Source organism: Montipora foliosa, chromosome 12, assembly GCF_036669935.1.
Source record: "Montipora foliosa isolate CH-2021 chromosome 12, ASM3666993v2, whole genome shotgun sequence".
NCBI lineage: Eukaryota > Metazoa > Cnidaria > Anthozoa > Scleractinia > Acroporidae > Montipora > Montipora foliosa.
Genome location: NC_090880.1, coordinates 36,439,314 through 36,460,549, shown reverse-complemented (window position 1 = coordinate 36,460,549; position 21,236 = coordinate 36,439,314). Strand labels below are relative to the sequence as shown.

At 38.6% G+C, this 21,236-nt stretch overlaps 3 protein-coding genes and 1 long non-coding RNA gene across 6 annotated transcripts; 2 read left to right on the top strand and 2 right to left on the bottom strand.

The window, feature by feature from the left end:
* Positions 1–34: 34 nt before the first annotated feature.
* LOC137978663 (RNA transcription, translation and transport factor protein-like) lies at positions 35–8,146 on the bottom strand. Its single transcript, XM_068825679.1, has 8 exons — positions 8,020–8,146; positions 6,860–6,984; positions 5,511–5,610; positions 4,901–4,990; positions 4,298–4,386; positions 3,015–3,077; positions 2,098–2,155; positions 35–1,718 (listed from the first exon to the last, which is right to left on the bottom strand). Exons 1-8 carry the CDS (start codon positions 8,078–8,080, stop codon positions 1,564–1,566), a joined length of 741 nt encoding a protein of 246 aa, XP_068681780.1. The 5' UTR covers positions 8,081–8,146; the 3' UTR covers positions 35–1,563.
* A 47-nt stretch (positions 8,147–8,193) lies between these two features.
* LOC137978661 (uncharacterized) lies at positions 8,194–9,588 on the top strand. The gene has a single exon (XM_068825677.1). The coding sequence runs from the start codon at positions 8,328–8,330 to the stop codon at positions 9,546–9,548; it is 1,221 nt and encodes a 406-aa protein (XP_068681778.1). The 5' UTR covers positions 8,194–8,327; the 3' UTR covers positions 9,549–9,588.
* A 3,601-nt stretch (positions 9,589–13,189) lies between these two features.
* LOC137979011 (UPF0764 protein C16orf89 homolog) lies at positions 13,190–18,698 on the top strand. Of its 3 annotated transcripts, XM_068826158.1 has the most exons (5): positions 13,190–13,331; positions 13,476–13,708; positions 14,139–14,567; positions 15,582–15,908; positions 18,396–18,698. In XM_068826158.1, the coding sequence occupies exons 2-5, from the start codon at positions 13,705–13,707 to the stop codon at positions 18,518–18,520; spliced, it is 885 nt and encodes a 294-aa protein (XP_068682259.1). In that variant the 5' UTR covers positions 13,190–13,331; positions 13,476–13,704; the 3' UTR covers positions 18,521–18,698. The 3 variants fall into 3 exon arrangements, with proteins under 3 accessions (XP_068682259.1, XP_068682258.1, XP_068682257.1); XM_068826157.1 differs by lacking the exon at positions 13,190–13,331 and having other exon boundaries at positions 13,346–13,637; positions 14,166–14,567; XM_068826156.1 differs by lacking the exon at positions 13,190–13,331 and having other exon boundaries at positions 13,351–13,637.
* A 143-nt stretch (positions 18,699–18,841) lies between these two features.
* On the bottom strand, positions 18,842–20,927 carry LOC137979012 (uncharacterized). The gene is made up of 2 exons (XR_011118250.1): positions 20,685–20,927; positions 18,842–19,072 (listed from the first exon to the last, which is right to left on the bottom strand). It is a non-coding gene; the product is annotated as an uncharacterized lncRNA (long non-coding RNA).
* Between the last annotated feature and the right edge of the window lie 309 nt (positions 20,928–21,236).

Here is a 21,236-nt window from a genome sequence, read left to right as displayed (position 1 = left end):
CGGGATACTACTCCACCCGCCATTGAGCCATTGAACCAACTGGAAGCTGGTCAATTCTCGGTTTTCAAATGACGTCACGACCGCCATGTTGGTGCCCCTAAACAAAGAAAAGGCGGCCATGTTGGTGCTCCGACCAAATCCTCCGGGAATTTAACTCTATTATTATGCAAACGCTTCCTTTTGTTTTCGTTGAAAAACATGGCTGTTGATCACGTGCGTGAAAACCAGCAATTGTGAGCTCACATCACATCCCGCCAGAGGTGATAGTTGGGAGTTTAAGAAACCACGACGACTGCGGTAACGACAACACCAAAAATCAGTAATATTACTGGCTAAAAGAACCAAAATGATCGCTGCACGTGCGGCACGCGTTTTTTCAACATTTCTCTGCCGTACTCGTCAAAACTACTACGTGAAACGACCAAATTTAAAGTGCTACTGTGATCAAAAAAATCACTTCCCTTTTTTCTTTCAGATATAGCTTAACACTTGACTGGCAAAAAGACTGTTTTCTTTAAGCGTGAGTTTTAGATTTCACGGTCCGCCATTACTCACCTTCCAAACTGACCGATTGGATCTCAGAGGGTTAGATCTAGGGAAAAGTGACGTCATTGACTCACTAGCTTAAAATTTCAGAGTGCAAACGCAGTTTATTATATGTGCAAAACACAAGTTTAAAAGTCTGAAAGCCCGAAACTCCCGTGCTGCATATTAATTCAGCCGCGAACACGCATTGCCTTTCTTAAACCATTGAGTCTTTGACGTCATCTTCTCCTCGATCCAGCTCTCTCAAGATTTTAAAGTTAGTATTAATAGCGGACCAATAAATTCGAAATAAATGGGAAATTTTCAATTAAAATAAACAGGTATCTTTTTTTTCCTCACTGTTTAGTTAAATAGTTTTGAGATCCGGAAAATAAAAAAACGATTTTTTGGTCATAGAAGCACTGAGGTTTTGACGACAACGTGGACAAACTACAGTGAATCTTTCAATCTCATTCTTCACTTCAAATCCGTCCGTACCAATTCAGTTATAGGACACTTCGCCCATATTGAATAATATAAACAAGATGGAATAATCATGAAATACTTAGAATAGCTCATACTTATATTTTGAAGTAACGTTTTTGTGACCGTAGCCGTCCTGGTTTCTTAAACTCCCGAGTATCACAGACGATACGGATGAAAATCACATTTTCTATCAGCTCCCGGTATGTAACTCTCACAAAACTACGAAGTTTAACTAGCAGACACGGAGAAACGCAATACAACGAGTTGCCTTTATTCACGTGTTTGTGAAAGCAAGTATTTGCTTAATTTGACAGTACACAAATGGCGTACATAGGAAATCTCAGAATAACAAACCGGTATTAAATGCTGAGCATTAACGCGTTTGTTTTCTATCAAGATTTGTTTCTTTTATAATGAAGACAATTGATCTCATGTGTTGCCTGTAAAAAACGGCCATTTTAGTGACTGCGGCCATTCAACTCTTGGAGACAAGACCTGATGTCTCCCTGACCAAGGGTATTACACCTCTAGTCTTGTCTTAAAGACGAATTATCACACGCCAACCCGTCCAAGTGACTGGTCAGTCTTTGGATTTGCAGTGATTGCTTGCACAGCCACTATAGCTTCGTTTATCCTGGTCTGGAGTTCCCTTAGCTCTGTCAAGTGTAATAAGCGGATTATTTTAGCTGCTTCGTTTATTGCCGAGTCTGCAATAAGAACAAAAGAGACAAGCCGGTTTTAAATCCGTAGACTGTTGCATCGGTTTTTCGATACACTGTCTAGTAATTTGCCAAAAACTGAGATTTGCTCGCACATTTATTCCCTCTCTCGGCGCTGGTTGCCTGTGAAGGTTATCGTTATCTGATTGGTTCACTTGACTGTCCAAGTGCGTTGTAATTACCTGAACAACTTCCCTTGGTTGTTGTCTTAAAGTAAAGGTTAAGCACCTTTTCATCCTTCATCAATGCATTCCTTTTTCAGTCTTTTATAACCTGAGTATCAGGCCTTTCTTAGCAAAGAAAAAACAAGAAAAAGAAAAGAAAAGCCTGATACTCAGGTTAAGTCTTTTAACGCTTAAAAACATACCTCCAGAATCGAATCCCAACTTGACCTGGTTAAGAGGGATGATATCTACCTTTTTACCCTGAAAACGATAAGTCAACCGAGCATAAAAAAAAACGAAGCACTAAAACAGTCGTTTTCACCCTCGAATGATATATGAAACCAAGAGTGAATTGGGTGGGTGTTCTTCTATCAATTTACGGTCTTGCCCCTGCCAGTAACATATGGAGTTATTTTTAGATACACTTTACGCACGAAAACAAACAAAGGGCCTCCACTCTAACCAATCAGGAGAAGCCATGTCACGCGTTACTCCTTCTGCCATGTTTTTTCAGGGACGTGACACGTAAAATTATTTCCGTGGGAATGGGTATTCTAAAAATAGACTCATTTGTGACTGTGGTGGGGAGCCCACCCATGCCTTAACAACACTCTAATTTAATTCACTTTTTGATTAAACCGACGCTTGAAAAACTGAATTCAGGTCTCAAGCATTAATCAATAACTAAACTTTTCGTGGGTAACGAATTCTCCACATCAGAGTTGCATCACATTATGTCCGATTGTGACCCTAAGCCTTGGTCCAGCCGAGGGGGAGGAGGAAGGAATTTTAAACCCATCACCTCCCTCCACAGTCGTCAGATTCTTAACCAAATTAAGCCAACCACTACAAACCAAATTCACCTTTATCACTGGGCGGCCATTTTGGAGTCCTTAAGGAATAAAGGCTTTGTCTTTGCATTGTCTTTGCCCGTCTAGCCTCACATTGAATGAGAGGTTCAACGGGCAAAATCTTTTGTTTGGACATTGAGTGATATGGGTCTATGATATTCACCGTTGACATCTTGCCTGAATATCCCAGGGATGGATATGCACCCCATCCAGGAGGGAATATTAAAGACTGCTAGGAATAACGCACCCTGATAAAAGAGGATACTTACAGATTTTTTACCAGATTTTGGACTTTCTTGTGACAGTTTCCCCTCAATGAGAGAACGAACAGCCTTGAAAATTGATTTGTACGACAAACATTAGAGGACTTGAATCATAAAAGAAAGCTCTAAACATGAAAGACAAGCTATGCAATCATTCCACTTTCAAATACCACAAAAGAAGGTTTGCAACCAATCTCTAGACACACAAAATAATAACAATGATGTGATATACAATTGCTGGTGGACGAACAAAAGGAGCTAATGAAAGAACGTCGATTTTGCTTTCGTCCACCAATATCGTAGCAATGATGTAACATGGAAACCGCCAAGAGGTGGTCATGCAGACACCAACAACACTGCTCTCATGCAGACATTTCCTCCATTACCTGCATTTGTACATTACACCATTTGCTGTTTGTATCTTCAGAGCAAAGCTCTTATAGTTTGATGATCACTGGAATGGGTGAGGCTGGTATTCACTTTTATATCTTTTGCAAAACCAAAATTTTACGCTCGCATTTCCCATTCGCCGCAAACTTTATGCTTAATTAATTTTCTTTAATACAAAGCACTGAAGAAGGGGGACCCTCTTCATGTGAATGGGGCGGGGATGCTCATTGGAAATTTTGAATTAAACCCTAAATGAGACCAATCTGGGGGTGTCCCGGGCCTTTTTTGGCCCCTAAAAGAGATCATAAAATTATTTCAAACATATTAAAGGCCCAATTTCAACCGACAGGCGTTGCGTGCCATGGAACAATTTTCATATATACATGTATGAAAATCCCACCAGAGCTGAAATTCATCACATCAGATAATAATAAGTAATAGATATAATAATGATAAGCAAAAACAAACAGTCAAAAAGCCTGTCAGTTGAAGGTAAAGTAAAGTAAAAGTAAAGTAACCATATTTAACATCGATAACTCGTAACAGTAATTCAACTGACAAACCTGAGGTCGACGGTGCGCTCATTTTACTCCCCCCACTCCATCAGTGCTCCGTTTTACGGGTATTTAAAGCTACTTAGCTACACGGAAAGGAAAGAAGTCAAAACAAGGATGCGAGATCCGGGAATCGAACTCAGGACCTCTTGCACCATGGCCGCACACTAACCGACTGTGCCACCCTTGCTCCTGTGGTGGGTCTTAAACTATATTTTTTAAATGAATCTTTGCATGCAAATTAATATGTATTTGCCCCCTGGGCATCCCATAATAGCTATTTGAAACAATAGAAATCAAAATGGCCTCCGTATCTGCAAAAAGGTCTATTAATACCTAAATTACCTGTAGGAGAACAAAGTGGTCAGGGTGGTGGGGTAAATTAAGCAGTTTAGACAAAGACGTCACTCCAGCCTTGAGATCCGGATTGTCGACTGCAAAGCAATAATGCAACCAAATCAGATAATTAATGGAATAGCATGATACTGTCAGACGTAACCTTTGTCTCCAAACCAGAGCAATATTGGCTGCTGGAACAAAGAAATTAGGTTAACCCTTTGACGTCCAAACCAGCCTAAACCAGCCAGACTTAGTATTCTACTCTGTCTAATGCCTGATGATTTTACTCATCAATGGGGAGCGCCTGGGAGTCAATGGGTTAAAGAAAATCACTGATAAATACCCCTAAAGTAGTCAATTTACTTTGATTAAAATCATTTGATAAAACTAAATTCTGGTAATTCTGTCACAAATCGATCCAGTTTCCTTCAGTTGGAAACTAATTCCTTTAACTCTCAGAACAACACTATTTGAAGGGATGATCCAATTCATGACCATTCCATACACCATAATAACCATGACACAACGGAAGACACTGGATACTAATAGCAAGCAGAATGCCCCAAAGAATTGAAACATGTCTTTTTCTGTACTGACAGTACAAAATACCTGAGAGATTAATAAGACTGTCATCAAGAGATGATTTGTCTCCTCCTTGTTGTTTTTCGTCTTTTTGTCCCGTGCTGTTGTACTTTTCAACTATACACGTAAAAACAAGTAAAAAATATGTCAACAAAAATGGAATTTAAAAGTTATTTGATGACCGCCCATTAGATATGAGTTGGCTGTAAACACTTTCCTCATCTTTGCTTTGCACACACCCACAGGTCGATATGTAGAAAACAAAGACCCCGTGGTAATTTACCTGAAATGACTCACCCCCCAAGGTAAACAACAAGAAAAGAAAAATAGGACTGATGTGTTTTACCACTTACTGTTTTATAACCTGAGGGGTGGTGGGGAAAGGCTCTTTGTTTTCTAAGCCTTTGATCACCATTTTCATACAACCAAAGATGAAGGAAAAGAGCTGGGTGGACATATAGTATCTTGTAAGCCTACAGATTAGCAATTATAATACTTTACAGTTTATTAAATGTTTGACATAGTGGAAAAATAAACTGTCTGATTCATTAATAAATTCAGAACTTCCAATGTTGTATCATCATCATCATCATAACTTGAATGAATAAAATGATAGAAAACAACAAATTAACCAAACCATTTTCTGCATATTCAAGCCTGACAGCATGTGCCAGCAGCCAATCTAGTACACTCAGTTTCTGCGAGATGTTCACTGGACACGTCAAGTCATCTAAGTACTTAAAAGAAAAAAGCTCTTTAAACACCTAACCATGTGATGCAAAACTACTTTAGAATATCTTTGGATGTTGTCCTTCAGTAGCATTTTGACTAAAAGAAAAAAAAAACTAATGTGGCCTTGAACTACTTTAAAATACTAAAATAGTAATAGTTTTAGTATTTTACCACAATTGCTTGTAATCTTGCAATCTGATTGGCTAATTTGCCGTTGCCGATAAGAGTCTAGACAGTGTTGTACGCGTCATGCTCGCGTCAATTTGTCACGCAATATAATAGCCAATCAGGAACGCCCATTTTGGGAAATAAACCAATCACATTGCGAGAAAGTTATAGACAATGCTTGCTCTTTCTTAGTGATATGGTTGGGTGGGTATAGCAGGTCCATATCAGCTGATAGCTGTCAAAACGTCAACCTGCTTAAACAAATAAATAACAAACAAACAATTTTGGTCACGCTATGAAATAAAAACTTTCCTTAGCGTTGAATGTTGTGGTAAAAAAAAAAAAAACAAATCAAAAGTGGTTCAGCATTGTCTATACTCTTATCGACAATGATATTCGTCATCACAGTCCACAACATTTTAACCACTGTGATGACGAATATAATTGTTGATAAGAGTATAGACAACGCTGAACCACTTTCGCTTTTGTTAATAATTTTACAGTAGTTCAAGGCCACATTAGTATTTTTATTCTTTTACTGTAAAGTCATTAGAGCAAAGAAAATACATATAAATAATGCAATTTAAGCAATCAAGTCAACCATCAGAATAAACCCACTGCATTGAAATCCTGAGGAGTTTGATAAGAAATTCTGGAAAGTCATTAGGTGAATTAGCCCCCATGAAGCTAAAACAGATGCAACTCTCTTTCAAGCATTTCTATGATTAGTTACAGTAGGCTGGTCTATGATCTGGTCAAATACTTTGACCATTTTTTTAAGAGTAGCTCAATGCACTTAACTGTATAGTGAATACCCTGAAAATGCAAACATTTGTTTTAAATCATGTACGGAAAGTTTTCAACAAAGACTCTTAAATATAAAAGGGAAATTTTCTTTCCACCACAGCATCCAAGGCTCAAGGCACGGTATTAAAGTTAAAGACAGGGAAAACTGTTGTACAAAAAATACAGATTATCAAGTGTATTCCCGAAATTCCCAAAAAGATGGGGTTTTGCTCAGAAAAGATGCAAACAAAATCTACACAAGTACAACATTAACAAGAAGTCAAGGTAAGAAGTGTGTACCTTTCTTAATGCTTTTAGCCATCCACTGTTCTTTATATCTCTAAGTTGTTCTCGTTCCTCAATTTTGTATAGCCTAATTTTCTGATCCTCCAACCAAACTACTAGATTCCTTACTTCTTCTTCATCTAAATCAAACGAGATAACAAAAATGGAAATTTACAAATGCCTATTCCATCATACTGTAGTGGGCAAAGATTTTGCAGTGAATTAATATCAAAGAGCAACTTTAACTTTAAAGTCTATTCTCTTCAGAGTTACCAAGCAGTAACTGAACAAAACTTGGACCCTTAATATTTAAAGTGGAGTTTTACTGTTAAGGGTTGGGCCATTACAAACTTAAGCCCTTGATATGACTGGATTAAGAATGCATTGTGTGTGATTGTCCATCAGTAAACAGCACATTAATTTAGGGCACTTGGACTCTAAAACTCATGCTTTGCAGACCTAATGAGTCACGTTTACCTGCTAAAGTTTGACCATAAACCATAGAGCCCTGATATTCACTCTCTCCTCAATCCAGCATTTCAATAATTTACAGATAACCCTCAGTTTTAAAGGACGGCTTTAACTGACCATTAAATTTCACTAAAAATGACCTGTCTTCTGCTTACAAAGTAAAATGACTTTGAAAGCATAGGAAATTAAATAAAAAGGAGTGTCTCTCTTTTGTATACGTGGCTATTTTCTGTAAGACATTTCAAATCATACTAATACTATTCAAAACAAGACAAAAGTGTCTAATAAACAAAATATTTGGAACAAATGGTCATGGAAGCGACCAAGAACACCGATATTTTGTTTGTGACCTTAACACAGACATTTTGCTCTGAAGATTCTGAACGGCAGTCTATTGTATTCTCTCTAAAAATAGGGTAATCTTTGCTTAACTTCCAGCGCGCAATTTTGTTGCGTTTCTCCCATGGCTTGCATATCAACAAATGCTTATTAAACGAAAGCGCTACTAACAAGAAAAGCAACAAAAATTATAATACAGCTATACAACTAATTACAGTAAAGTTAATCGGTACAACAGTCATTCAATGCCGTTAACTTTGGAAAGACTTGAGCACATGGCATGTCGCAGTGTAGTTAAGAACAGCATTCACGAGCAAAATGTTTTTTTGTTTGTTTGTTTCGAAAATGTGAAATTATATACATACTGTGTACATCGAAACCTTCCGGATTATGATGCCCCAAAGCCTTGAGCTTTCGGCGGTACATTATAAAATCCGAAATCTCAAGAAAAGTTCAGCTGTAAAAAATATGAAATCTGCCAGGCAGTGCAGATTTTACCAAGGGACTGGGACTGGGATAGTAGTTGTCATCGCGGGCTCTTAATAAATGGCGGACATCAGTTTGTCTGCGTAAAATTAATTGTCAATTTACTGATATTTATTTTACCCTATGGGCAAACGTGTCACCGATACACAAGGTGGCACAACCTATTTTCGTGATTAAATAACAAAAGATGCAAATTTGGAGACATTTTTCTAATTGTGCCATTGTCTCTGAAGTGGTTTCCTTTTCCACGTGTGCTCGATGTACCTTTGGGGTTGTTGCTCATTCATTTAGAGCTCGAGATCTTCACACAGATCGAGTGGACCCATCTGAAGTATGGTTTGACGTGAATAACCTGGAATCAATGAAACGTCAGGATTTGCAGGCACTTTGCAAGAAATGTGGTCTAAAAGCCAACAGCAAAACAACTAAGTTGAAAAGTGATTTAAGAGACTTTTATGTGCAGCATGTCACTGATTCGTCCTCTATCCTTCACTATCCGTTCATTGTTCCAGATAAGGTACCGTCACCAACACCAAGCAAATCGAAGAGGAAATCTTTTATTCCAAGCGGATCTGTTCCAGACAGGAACCAAAGCTTGTTTTGCCAAGTAGAACCTCCAAGCCATTGGATAAGTGGAGAGATGGGGAAGCTCAGTATGGTTGTTAAATCAAAGGGGATACTGTGTAAAACTGTTGGGGAATATAAGGGTAATAATATAGAAGAAACTAAAGGTGACAGCCCTATGAGTAACAGAGATACATACTTAACAAAAAGTGCAAGTGTCTCAGCTGTTTTGAATAGCACTTCCAACAAATTATACATGATCAGCCGTTGGCAGAAACAGCAAATCGAAAATATGGGGAAAGAAAAATTTGCGGAATACAGGAAAACACTGTCAAATAGTGGGCTCAAATTCCACTCAGCTATTCAAGACATTTTGCAAGGTGAGGCTAATGAAAGTGATCATTTCCCAAACCTGATTTCTGGATTGATCCAAAGTGTAGCTAAAACAGAGATTTTAAGTAGTCTTAAGAAGCGCAAAATAATTGCTACTGAAGAGTATGTAACACACTCTTTTATTGGTTACTCTGGTACATTTGATGCTCTAGCTATATATGATGGAGTACCCTGTGTAATTGAATGGAAAACATCACAGAAGCATAAACCTTCCCTGGAAAGCTGCTATGATGCTCCATTGCAAGTTGTAGCTTATGCAGGAGCAATTAACTCGCATCCAGTTATGCGAATTCCTGTTACAAATTGCATGATTGTTATTGCTCATCATGATGGCTCAAAAGCTGACATTCATTGGATGGATCTTCAGACTTGTGAAAAATTATGGCGGAACTGGTTGCTCAAAGTTTTAAAGTACAAGAGAATTACTGAAGGTCCAAAGCAAAATGATTAAATGCAATTGCTATATTTTTGCTAATAAAATATTAACTGTGTTTGAATTGGTAATATAACGGTGTACCATTCCACAGATGCAACAGATCATTTCATTTGCAACACATATTGTCATGAAAACCAATAGGCAAGCACTTATAAAATACTCCTCCCATTCCTTTTGTTCAGAGAGTCATGGCTATGATACAATCACAGAGAGTAGAAGCTCTAGAATCTGGGGTGGTATCATTCTTGCTGTAAAGAAGAATAAACTACTTTTAGTATCACCCAACTAGTGGACTAATGCAAATCCTGCATTTTGATTGGCTACGCTACTAGAGGACTATTAGTAATAGTCCTCGAGTAGCGAAAAGTGTGACGTTTTCTTTTGTTTTATTCCCAAATAAATATTTCTTCAACTTGCATTTGCTAACTTTTTTATGACCTTTTCTGTCCAAGTTGGGTGATACTAAAACAATTAGACCCTTCTCCCTCAAGGGCTACGGGTCTAATTTTTAAGTATTATATGGCAAGCAATTTTCAGGCTAAATGGAGCATTCCGATTGGCTGCGTTTTAGTCGGGATTTTACAGTACAGACCATTACCATGGAAACAGACCACTTCTGTATTTTTTTTCTCTCCCGGGAAATTCAAGTTGAGCGAAACAAAAAAAGTTATAAAAAAGTGGACTTTTTTTTCAACACAACATTACAATAATTTATTATTATAGTAAGCAGAATTTAGTTTGACTCCGATTTTTCCAGCAAATCAGAGATGTGCCAGTTCTTCGAAAAACGTGGCTATCCTGTCTCTGTGGTCAAAGCGGGCCATCATCGCGCCCAACAATTTGATCGACAGTCATCACTACAAACGTCACAGAAAGATAAGAATGACAGAATTCCATTCACCTTCACTTTCCATCCTCATAATCACGCAGTCAAAAGTATCATTCTTAATAATTTTAAATTACCCCAAAATGATCCCGAGACTGGTAGAATCTTTTCGCAACCTTCACTTATTTCATTCAAACGCGACAAAAACGTAGGCAACTTTTAGTTAGAAGCGCGCTCAAAACGCTTAACGAGCAACCCGGCACTTTCAAATGCGCGCGCTCACGATGTAAAACTTGTCTTTTCATTGTTAACACTAGCAAGATATCGGGACCTAAGCGATCTGTTACGATCACCGATCGTTTCACATGTACCTCCGCAAATGTCATTTTTTGCATAACCTGTACCTTATGCAATAAATTATACATTGGCGAGACAGGTAGCCGACTAGGTGACCGATTCCGAGAACACCTTCGCGATGTTGAGAAGAATGACAAGGATGCATCTAAGCCAGTCGCTCGTCATTTTAATCTCCCTAGCCACTCCAAAAAACACATGGCTATCTGCGGCCTTTCCCTACAGCTAGGTACGACAGAAAGCCGCAAGAATCTGGAACAAAAATTCATCTTCGAAATCGGCACCCTTAATCCTCACAGTATTAAAGGAACTGTCACGAGAAGCGCATGCGCTAGCGTCTTGTGAAAACTTGAAAAGTGTTAGGTCAACTTTTTTCAAGTTGAATCGACAAATTCATAATGGTGTCCACTGGAGAGGGCCATGGTGGACAAAGGAGAAACTCCGGCGAATATACGTGACTCAAGCGTGAATCCATGATGGCGGCTAGAATTTTCCGTGGGCTCGAGAGCAAACAAACTCGAGCATGCGCAGTGCCTTTAACGAACGATTTTCATTCAACTAATATATTCCTATTTTTCACGGTGCCATGTTACCACCAATAGCGTACTCCTACTCTGCTATAAAAACTACACGTAACCCACAATTCCTCGATTCGTTCTGACGAAGGGCCAACGCTCGAAACGTCAGCTTTTAGAATCTCTGTACGGTGGCCAATTTACATTATCAACTCCGTTGATAAAACCAAATTTTTGTATACAATTTTCCACATATTTGCAGTCAATCGTGTGGGAATGTTTTATTCTCAAGCATAATAGGTAAATTTTAGGGGCTACAGGGGATTTTTTTTCAGTTTTGAACCTCTTTAAATCCAAGAGCCCAAGGAATTAATTCAGGCAATAGTATGGCGCAGGAAACTGAGGAAATACGATTTTCCTTGTTTCTCGTTCTCCAACTCAAGATTTTGTTCTCTTCAAATCACTATTTACCTTAAAACATGTCAGGTTAGAATCAGATGGCAGTGTCATCCGCTTATGATAAGCTAAACGTCTTGTCTGTTTTTGTTTTTACTTAGTCACGTTCCGTAGGCACCTAGTCCTGTCATATTTAAGAAAATGTTCTATAAACCGCAAAATGAACTTCAATTTTCTTGAAACATCGACCCCACTGGTAATAATTGCCTTGACTTTTCGCTATTAAGGTTAAGTCATAAGCTTTGCATTTTGTAATCGGAAAGCAGTCAGGACGGAACAAATTCCCTTTTGTACTTGCTTCCTCTGAGTTTGTTTTTCGCGCGGATTCGGAGACAGGTGCCGGTATCTGAGTTGTCGACATTTCTATCCGTCTGATGTTTTCTATCCTTTTGTCACTTTTCTAGAGCTGTCTAAAAAAGGCTATTGTTTTGGAATTTCTTTTGAATTTACACAGTCGTAGACAGGATATTTTGCTCAAAAACTTACTGAAAGGCCTCGGTCGTTAAATTGAATTGCCATCACAAGTGAGCGTCGAAGATTAGGCCCGTTTTAAACGTCGCATTTTACATGTGCCGAAACTAATGCAAATGAGCGAAAACAATAGATTTTTCTCATTTGCATTAAATTCGGTTCATGTAAAATGCGACGTTTAAAACGGGCCCTACTATAGGAGTGTGACTCAACCCACCATAATCACGCTGGAATTTCACATAGAATACTGCAGTGTATACAGCGCCACGAAATAATCTCTGCCGGACGATAAAAATAAATGTCTCAAACTTTCGCGAGTATCCTCGCTCAGAGAAAATTCAACTTAACAATTAGGCGTAAGAATCAAATATACAGGCTTCAACCCCTCTCTTGCTTCTTAACCTGCTAAAGTTCCAGTCTACCCTAACCCTAATACATGTATTTAATTGACCACTCCACTCAAGAGACCTTTCGGAAAAATAAAGCAAGCATGTGTTAGACGAACGAAATACTGTATAGAAATCCCAGCTTGAAGAGGGCAGACCAACTGACAGTTTTAAAGACGTAATTTTGAGAGTAAGATTTGCGGCGTTTCTACTTATCAATTGCAATGAAAAGTCGCGATGGCATACGAAAGAGTGATGGCATACGAAGGAGTAATATTCGCCGAGACGTGAAATTTTATTTGCCTGCTGTATACGTAAAACATGCCGGAAGCAAATGTTCAAAAAGGAATACGCATGTTGGAACGACATTTCCTGCGCCAACATTTGCCCTCGAGTAGCGGAAACCTGGCAGTGCTTTGCGAATCCATCCACGCCATTGTGTCCTTTTGGGCCGTTATGTGATCATGCAAAATCATGCGATCATGCGATCATGCAAAATACAGGTTGAACAGGTGCCCAGTGGATCATCATATTCCAAACTCAAAACTTCCCGAAACAGAAATCGTCTGCAAATATGTTACGCTGACTCCACCCAGAACAGAAAACAGAATAAATTAGTTGATTCCTTTCCAATCGTGTACTCTGACTCGTAACTCCATAACTACCAAGACATCTCTGAAGAAGCAGGCACTTGTCACGGGTATTCACGGAACAGTCTTAAAAAGATCCTCATTTCGTCCATTGTTTCCTTTCATTGAAAAACAAAACTTCCAGCTGTTCTTTTAACGAGGTCAGTTGTCAAAAGCGGATATAGGTGTCTCTCTTGACGCGTATCCCATGAAATATATATATAGCCCTTTGCTGAGGACACACGAAAATGATAAAGTCAACATGAAAATAGCGCGCATTTTTCTAGCACTTTTGTTTTCTCAAGGTGGTGCAGCAAGAAATGGCAGTATAGAAGGAAAAGAAAGGTGGTCTAGTAGCAGTGAGCTGAAGCCAGTGGTGTTGGCTTTGCAGAAAGTGTTTTCTTTTTACGAGCAAAATGGCGATATTTTAAATCTGGATGCGTATTTCGGTCTCCGAATCGCCCAAGGTTTGTGATGTTCACCACTAGAAAGGAAAAAATGTAAAACAGCGAAAAGAAATCCAAAGGATGTGAAATGTGTGAGTTACTTCTTTCCAAATAATTGCTATTGCCGCTAGTTCTATGCTAGACTTAACGATCAAAATGTATGGCAATCAACAAATATAAGAAATAAGAATAATGGAATTTCTGTAGAGTTTATACAGTTTTACAATTATTGCAAATCTAATTACTGTTCTAGGACCAAAGTTACATTATTTCAATTTTGTACCTTACAGTACTCGCGCGAAGAAGGTTCACATTTTGCACGGTTTCATCGCAAGTAGTTTTCGAGTTCCTAAGATAAAACCGAACCACAAAATTTCCCTTGACTCAAGATGCAAAATTAAGCTGGAAGTGATTAACTGGAAGCTTTTTTTTAGAACTTGGAAAATATTCCTTCGTGACAAAATTAAAAGCCCACTTGTTCAATGACTTTTTGAAGTTGATTTTAAACACTGTTAATCCAAGGTAACCTTTTCACCTTAATCTATCAAGAAGAAAACGGGACAGCACGTCTTGGATCTGCTATGTACAAGCAAGTCGCTCGTCTTCTGAAACGTGCTTCTCATATCAGTGTAGATGCCTTGACAACTCTACAAGACTCCAGCCCATGGTATTACAACTTAGTTGGGTATGCTGTGTCCCAGCCATGGCATACAGTGCGACGTCATAACACAGTAAACCCCAACCTGGTCACCAGATTTACAATGGGCCAACTATCCAATGATATCTTACAAAGATACGAATCATGTTTAGCAAGACTTCTTGGTAGCCCTTTGTATGGTGGGAAGCCTTGTGACGTCACCTCAGAATGCTGGAATTTGATGATAAGACCGGGGGAGGTTGGATACATGTTGACACATCAAGCACTTTACTTTATGCTCGGTGAGCAGAGAGGTGAGAGTATTTTACTTATTCATAGGCTGCAGGTTCTAAAGTCATTCAACACTAAAAGGAAGTACAAGAGAGAACCTTATTTTTTTTAACCTAAAAGTTAAGTTGTCTGACAATAATTAAAAGAAGTCATTCGTTCTCATGATAGTTAGTTAGGCCTACCACAGAAAAGGTTAATTCTGTCTTGGAAACGTTTCACAATTTTGCTGTCGAGGCTCTGTATGCACACTTGCAAGTGGCACTTAGTGGGCAAGCAAAATTTTGCGAACCATGACATCGTTAAAATCACTAGTTTCATCCTTTTAGGGCCGATATAACAATTACGACGAATGGATGAACGAACAAAAGAACAGGCAAGCTCATTATTATTCCCCCACTGGGACATTAAAACAAAGGCAAGTCAAGCTTGACTGGTTCAGGTCTCTTTGTTTTAATGTCCCAGGGGGAGAATAATAATGAGCTTGCCCTCCAGCATGGCGGATTTTGTACCATGTGATCGTCTGTTGCAAAAGGCCTATTATCTGAAATTTAGTCTTATATTCCGCCTTTACTGCAAAAGTTTTCTTTAAAATCTTGTTTCCGTGAACGGTTCACTTTCACAACAAATGACCAATAAGGTGTCATTCTTGAAAAAACCACGCAGACGTTTCATCAGAATTGACAAAAGATGAGGAATTCACTTTCTCATGTCATATTTTCTTGTAGTGACTTGTTCATTCATTCATTCATTCATTTACTAATTAATCAATTTATTCATTAATTCATCGTTCTCTCATTCATTCAGTTATTTATCTATTCATTCACATGCATCCATCAGTCATTCTCTCATCCATTTATTTACTTACTTCTGCACTCATTACCTGAACCTCATCAACCTTTCCATTCGTTCCTTCTTTTTGCGGATCGATAGAATCGATCCATCCAACGTGGGAACTCGAGTTACCGAGCGGTTGAGGGTTTGTGTTGCATTATTAAGTTCTGTTCCATAGATTTATTCGGCGACCTTTTGTATAACAGGGTGCCTTGGTAAACTCTTGACGAAGACAACGAAACCTAAGCTACAATTGATTTATGACCGAATCTGCTCTAATATCTACAATCAGCTGGTAATGATTGAAAAAAATCGTCCAACGAAAAGAGTTGACGCTGATCTGATGATGGAGCAAATTGTAGTCTGTGGATTGATGGGATATTATGGATTTTTAACACCACAACGATTGAGGGCTGTGTTAAAGTGGCAGCGACCCAGTGGTTGCTATGGAGACTTAGCGAGCAAGGAAAATTTGGCTGAACGAGAAAGCAAAAGGACAATGAGAAGATTACTGGTGAAAAAGGATTTACCAGGTACTTTTTAAAAATGCAACTCGACGTGTTTATTATATAATATAAATATTGGAATTAGCATGCCCTTGCTTTGTGAAATGCCTTGTCTTTAAATTTATCACCTGACTTGTGCCATTTTTAGCGAAATGGTTTTCTTTTCTTTTCTTTTCTTTTCTTTTCTTTTCTTTTCTTTTCTTTTCTTTTCTTTTCTTTTCTTTTCTTTTCTTTTCTGTTCTCTCTCGAAAAGCACAAAGCCGTAATCTTGGCACTGTTTGTATTGAAATTTGGTTTTATCAACGGAGTTGATAATGTAAATTTGCCACCGTACAGAGATTCTAAAAGCTGACGTTTCGAGCGTTAGCCCTTCGTCAGAGCGAAGGGCTAACGCTCGAAACGTCAGCTTTTAGAATCTCTGTACGGTGGCAAATTTACATTATCAACTCCGTTGATAAAACCAAATTTTTGTATACTACTTCCCCACCGACGCAGCACCACAGTTTCTTTAGAAACTACCCCTTCATTCACTGTTTGTATTGCATGAATCGCTACCACTCCATCCGGTGACAGTTGGTCTTCAAGTCACCTTGTAAGAGATTAGAGAGCTTTAGATTCTAGTACGAGAACGACTACGAGTACGAGATTTTCTCATAAGGCAACATTGAGCGCGCGCAAACCAGCGTCATTTTGGCGGGAAAAACGTTATGCCGCCGTCATTTTAGTACGAGGTTTTGCAAAAATGTCGTCGAATCAAAACAAGTCAACAACACGGTAGCAGTTTTGGCTTTTTTTTATGAGCAAAAAGGCTCAGTTACCAGCAATAAGAATAACTGAGCAACCTATACACCTAACAAAGAGTAAGATTAAGCGTATGGGTTATAAAGTTCCTTAGTATTTTCGCTAAAAACGGGCAGTCAAAACTCGTACTCGTTCTTGTCCTCGTTGTAGAATCTAAAGGTCCCTATTAACAACGGTACGGTGTTTGTGGGAGAATGTCATGCGACTGACTATACTGAAAATATGGTTCGATGTGTAGCTCCGGGCTGGGATTTTGCTCTGGCAACCAACCGGATTTGTCTTCGGTTATCCTGAATCAGTGCAATTGCAACTAATTTCTGTAACAGCGGGGCTCTTTCGTGGCCTGGGGCAGCGCCCCATACTAAAGAGAATATGGTCAGCTTTTTTTCCTTTGGTTCTCACATGATTGACCTAGCGTACGTCCGTCCGATCGTCCGATCGTCCGTCCGTCCATCCGTATGGACTCCGGAAAGGGAGATAAGAGACTAAAAAAGGGAAGGGAGGGGATTCTCTTAAAGCAGCTTTGAGGCGCGGGTGGGCGAATTTTCTTGGCGGGAAACTTTTGCGCAGCACTATTAGTGACGAGCAACACGATAAAGAGCAGGAAAAAGCACAAGAGAAGAGGCGACGAAATTTAAGCGAAGAAAGCCTCGAGGGAAGCTGAGAAAGGAGGAGAAGAGAAAATTTCAATGAAGAACACCGTTAAAAGCTGAGAGAAATAGAGCGAGAGACAAAACACTTATTTACAACGGTTAGCTTTCAGGTGGTGTTTTCCTTTTTAATGCATGCCTCGCTGCCTCACATATTTTGTAAAACTCGCTGAAAAAACGAAGTAGGCCTGAAAACGTTTGCAATTCCGTGTTGACAAAGATTCTTGCATATTTCAACAATCACACACCACATCGCCTTTCAAGCTTACAGCAGACATAATTGGCGAGTTTTCTTGTCATCATTGTCTATTTTTCAGACATATTAAGCTTATAACTGAATTCTCGACGCCGTATAAATTTGTATTGGATTGCAGTACATTTATCTACCACGAATACACTTGTAAAACGTGAATGTTTTAGACTGCAAAACAGCCGTATTTTTGCGTTTGACGAATGTGTCTTTCAAGAGAAAGGTCACACGCCGGTGTGAGGCTCGAAAACCGACTCTTTTGCAATCTAACAATGTTTGGGACAGAAACGGGAGCTCTGCTTTTAGGTTTGGCTAAATCTATATCTTACTTGTTATAAGCATCACGCCTTAATTAACCAGAACCATGTGTTGATTGGCTCGTGCGGAGAGTGAAGAAACACTACAAGGATCAGTCGTAAACACAAACATTTAATGACTCGGAATGTTAATAGACCACTTTCGATGTATTAAAATTCAGTCCCAAACAAAAGGCATCATCTCGAGGCTCTGGGGAATATACTCATACAAATCCTTATATTTATTCCCCAGAGCCTCGAGATGATGTCTTTTGTTTATGACTGAATTTTAATATATCGAAATTGGTCTATTGTGAAGGTGACATTGTGAGCACATGGCCAAGAAGTATGCCACACGGCATCATGGGTACATCAGGACCACTTATGCCTTGCGGGTACTGCACATAAATTATCACATCCGTCACAACCACAGGAAAAAGTGTTTGTGGTATTTGTCAAGTTCTTTTCAATTTCTTCACGTGTTACATATTGCTTGACTGGTTTATTTTGTTTGCAGATGGCTGTGAATCCCACATAACAGGCGTTGGAACTGCTCTTCTCTCCATTTACCTTCGAGTTTTGCTTGAAAAGAATACACTGTTAACCAAAAATCATATCCGCGCATTTGATTTTGAGCATTAACATGGACTAAAACAAGAAGTTTACAAGTATTCAGCAAAGTGGACCCAGGCGTGAGTTTAAAAGCCCCGGTTAAATTCTTGAGGTGTAATTGAGATGTGTAGCTTGGATTAAATTCCACGAAGTTTATCGTTTTGTCCCCGGCAAATACCTCGAGGCGGGGGAATGGTCAATACTGTACTTTACTATTCATGGTGCTTTCGAACCTGTCATTTTCGGTATTTAGTATTAGCGTTTATTAATATTGGAAGTGTGATCTGTTTTTTAATGTAGTGTTCGCCGACAGTATGTTTTGTGTCTCTAAACAAATAAAATAGAGTAGTATAAGTTCTTTCTATTTTATTTAATCTCTCTTGTAGTATAGTTTTATTTCCTTACTCCTTAACATTTAGGGAACGCAGTGTTTATAATATTTCCTCTCAAAATCTAGGCTCGTGGATTTACTCAATTCCTTCCTGAGATTTTCTCTTGTTCCCTTTGCCTTCTGCGCATTTTAGCTCGCTTTGACTCAGCATACCAATTACGGTTTCTCCACTCTGGACGATCCTCAGAAATCTACACATAAAGAACAAAAATAATTATCCAGTTTTGAGAGATTGTTATTACAGGTTATGCGGATTTCTGAAGTTGGCAAAAAATTGCCCCCGCAGGGTTTTGACCCAGCGGCCCAGCAACCAAAACCCGAGGAGGCAACCTAGAAGCCCCCGCGTAAAAGGGGAAAATATGTAAATTAATATGTAAATTGGTAGATATTGAACAGGGGAAAGCAATCTCGATTTGCTTAACCAAGCGCGCAAGGTGGTCTGGGTATTACTTAACAGGGCGCGCAAGGTAGTATCGGTATTGTTCACCGAGTTCGCGAGGTGTTCTGGGTAACTTGAGTCACGAGGCAAAAAGTCACAAGGAGCATCCATATCGAAGGTTTAGCCTAGCGATTGAAGGTGAGTCATTGAATGTTCCTGTTCCTGTTTTACTATCATATTTTCAAAGCTTTTTCCAAAATTATGTAAATTGCTTTTCAATTGATTGATGGAAATTAAAAATAAATGCTGTTTGTTGTTGCTCATCCTTTCCTTGCATCTTTCACTTTATTTACCAACCTACTCAGTTACATGTGAAGTTAATTGGAAAACACCTCAACTGCCGTCCGTATTATCCTAGGCGGGGGCAGGTGTAGTGAAAACTATTACTAATTTTATTGTATTTTTAATGTGTAGGAGAATGCATGTAACAGCGGCAAGCTGGTGCAGAAATCAGGGAGTTTACGATTGTCTCGATAAGAATTTGATGTTTGGAAATTTTACAAAACATTTTTGTTACCTTTGCCTTGCACAAAAGATATCATTGCAGCTTTTTTGCTTTCAATGAGAACGATTTTTGGAAAAGGCTTTTTTTGAAAAACGATTTAAAAGACTATTACTTAATTAATTCACGCTTAATGGGTTAATGTGTTTTTAAACAATTATATTTTCATTCAACATGTGCTCAAAAAGAGCTCATCGAAAGAGTGTATGTCGTTTCACCCATAACATTAAATTGCAGCAGTGACGCAAAACTAAAAAAAACTAATAAAATAGGAAAAAAGAAAACGGAAAAAATATACACAACACAGAAAAAGGGTGTCAACAAAGAAAAACGTAATCAAGTAAAGCGTTTTTATTGGGAGATAAATGACTGCACAGAGCGAAAAAAAAAAAGATTGAGTTGAAAATCAATATTAGGAACACCGTTTAAAAGCCAATAAAATTTCCTCTAGTCGGACGCCAAAACCCAGTTATCAACCAACAAGTGTGCAGCGCAGACAAACAATATTTCGCGCAATATTTAGGTTAATTAATCTTGTTTTAATGTCTTTACAAAACAGTTTTATATGTTTTTTAGTTTCTATCGCGATTCTGTTTCTTTCCACTTCATGGTGCTGTTTTCTCTGCCTGTGAGATTCACAGTTTCGTATTCTCAGTCCGTTTCCACAAAGTTCAAAAGGGATCTTCAATTGCCTACGTTTTTTTGGTGAAAATTTCAGCCAAAAATCTAATCCGATCAGTCATTTTTTTAGACTTGACGCAATGGAAAAGGTGCGCATGTAGAACATTTTTGCAAGACGTTTTTAAGAGTCAATATTGAAGGAGAAAGAATGGGAATTGAGCGAACCAAACAGTATATTTACCCTCCGCAGAAATTCTTGCTTTCGGCCGACATTCTTTTGCCATCCAAAAGTTGCCTCCACTCTTTCAACCATAAAGCAGGTCGCGATTGCTAAACAGAGAACCAGTAAAACAGTTTTGCTCTCCATTTGGCAGCTCTCGACAAGATAAACAAAATCTAAGGCTTATGTTTGAAGGTGTATGCCTTGATCATGAAACACTTACATTTAAAGGTTTTTTCTTATCCATCCATTATTCATTGTTAACGGGAGCTAATGATGTCTCTTATAAAGGAGCACCTTTTTGCTTTTTTTAAAGGACGGTTTTAAAAATTCTAATGTTTTTGAACACTTGAAAATCGCTTTATCATTTTCGGTTGGTGAGAAATACAAGAGTACGAATGATTATCCCTTCGACACCTGCCAGCCGCCCGTGATTAATATCAGTATTCACAAGGATTCGTATTTCTTCTTAAATCGAACCCAAGCGGCAACGAAAAGTAAATACCATTACTAAACTTGGTTTGCAGAACAGTCACAGTTGTTCTATACTAAGTTTTCCCTTTAATCACGGTG

Excerpts from the sequence above, each read along its gene's own strand:
- LOC137978663 (XM_068825679.1), bottom strand. The coding sequence starts at position 8,080 with ATGTACCGCCGAAAGCTCAAGGCTTTGGGGCATCATAATCCGGAAGGT. Across the intron at positions 3,078-4,297 it reads ACCACTTTGTTCTCCTACAG|GCTGTTCGTTCTCTCATTGA; the intron begins GTAATTTAGGTA and ends TCAATTTTCAAG. Across the intron at positions 2,156-3,014 it reads CAAAATCTGGTAAAAAATCT|GGTAAAAAGGTAGATATCAT; the intron begins GTAAGTATCCTC and ends TATCGTTTTCAG.
- LOC137979011 (XM_068826156.1), top strand. The coding sequence starts at position 13,379 with ATGAAATATATATATAGCCCTTTGCTGAGGACACACGAAAATGATAAA. Across the intron at positions 13,638-14,138 it reads CGGTCTCCGAATCGCCCAAG|GTAACCTTTTCACCTTAATC; the intron begins GTTTGTGATGTT and ends TGTTAATCCAAG. Across the intron at positions 15,909-18,395 it reads GGTGAAAAAGGATTTACCAG|ATGGCTGTGAATCCCACATA; the intron begins GTACTTTTTAAA and ends TTTTGTTTGCAG.
- LOC137978661 (XM_068825677.1), top strand. The coding sequence starts at position 8,328 with ATGCAAATTTGGAGACATTTTTCTAATTGTGCCATTGTCTCTGAAGTG.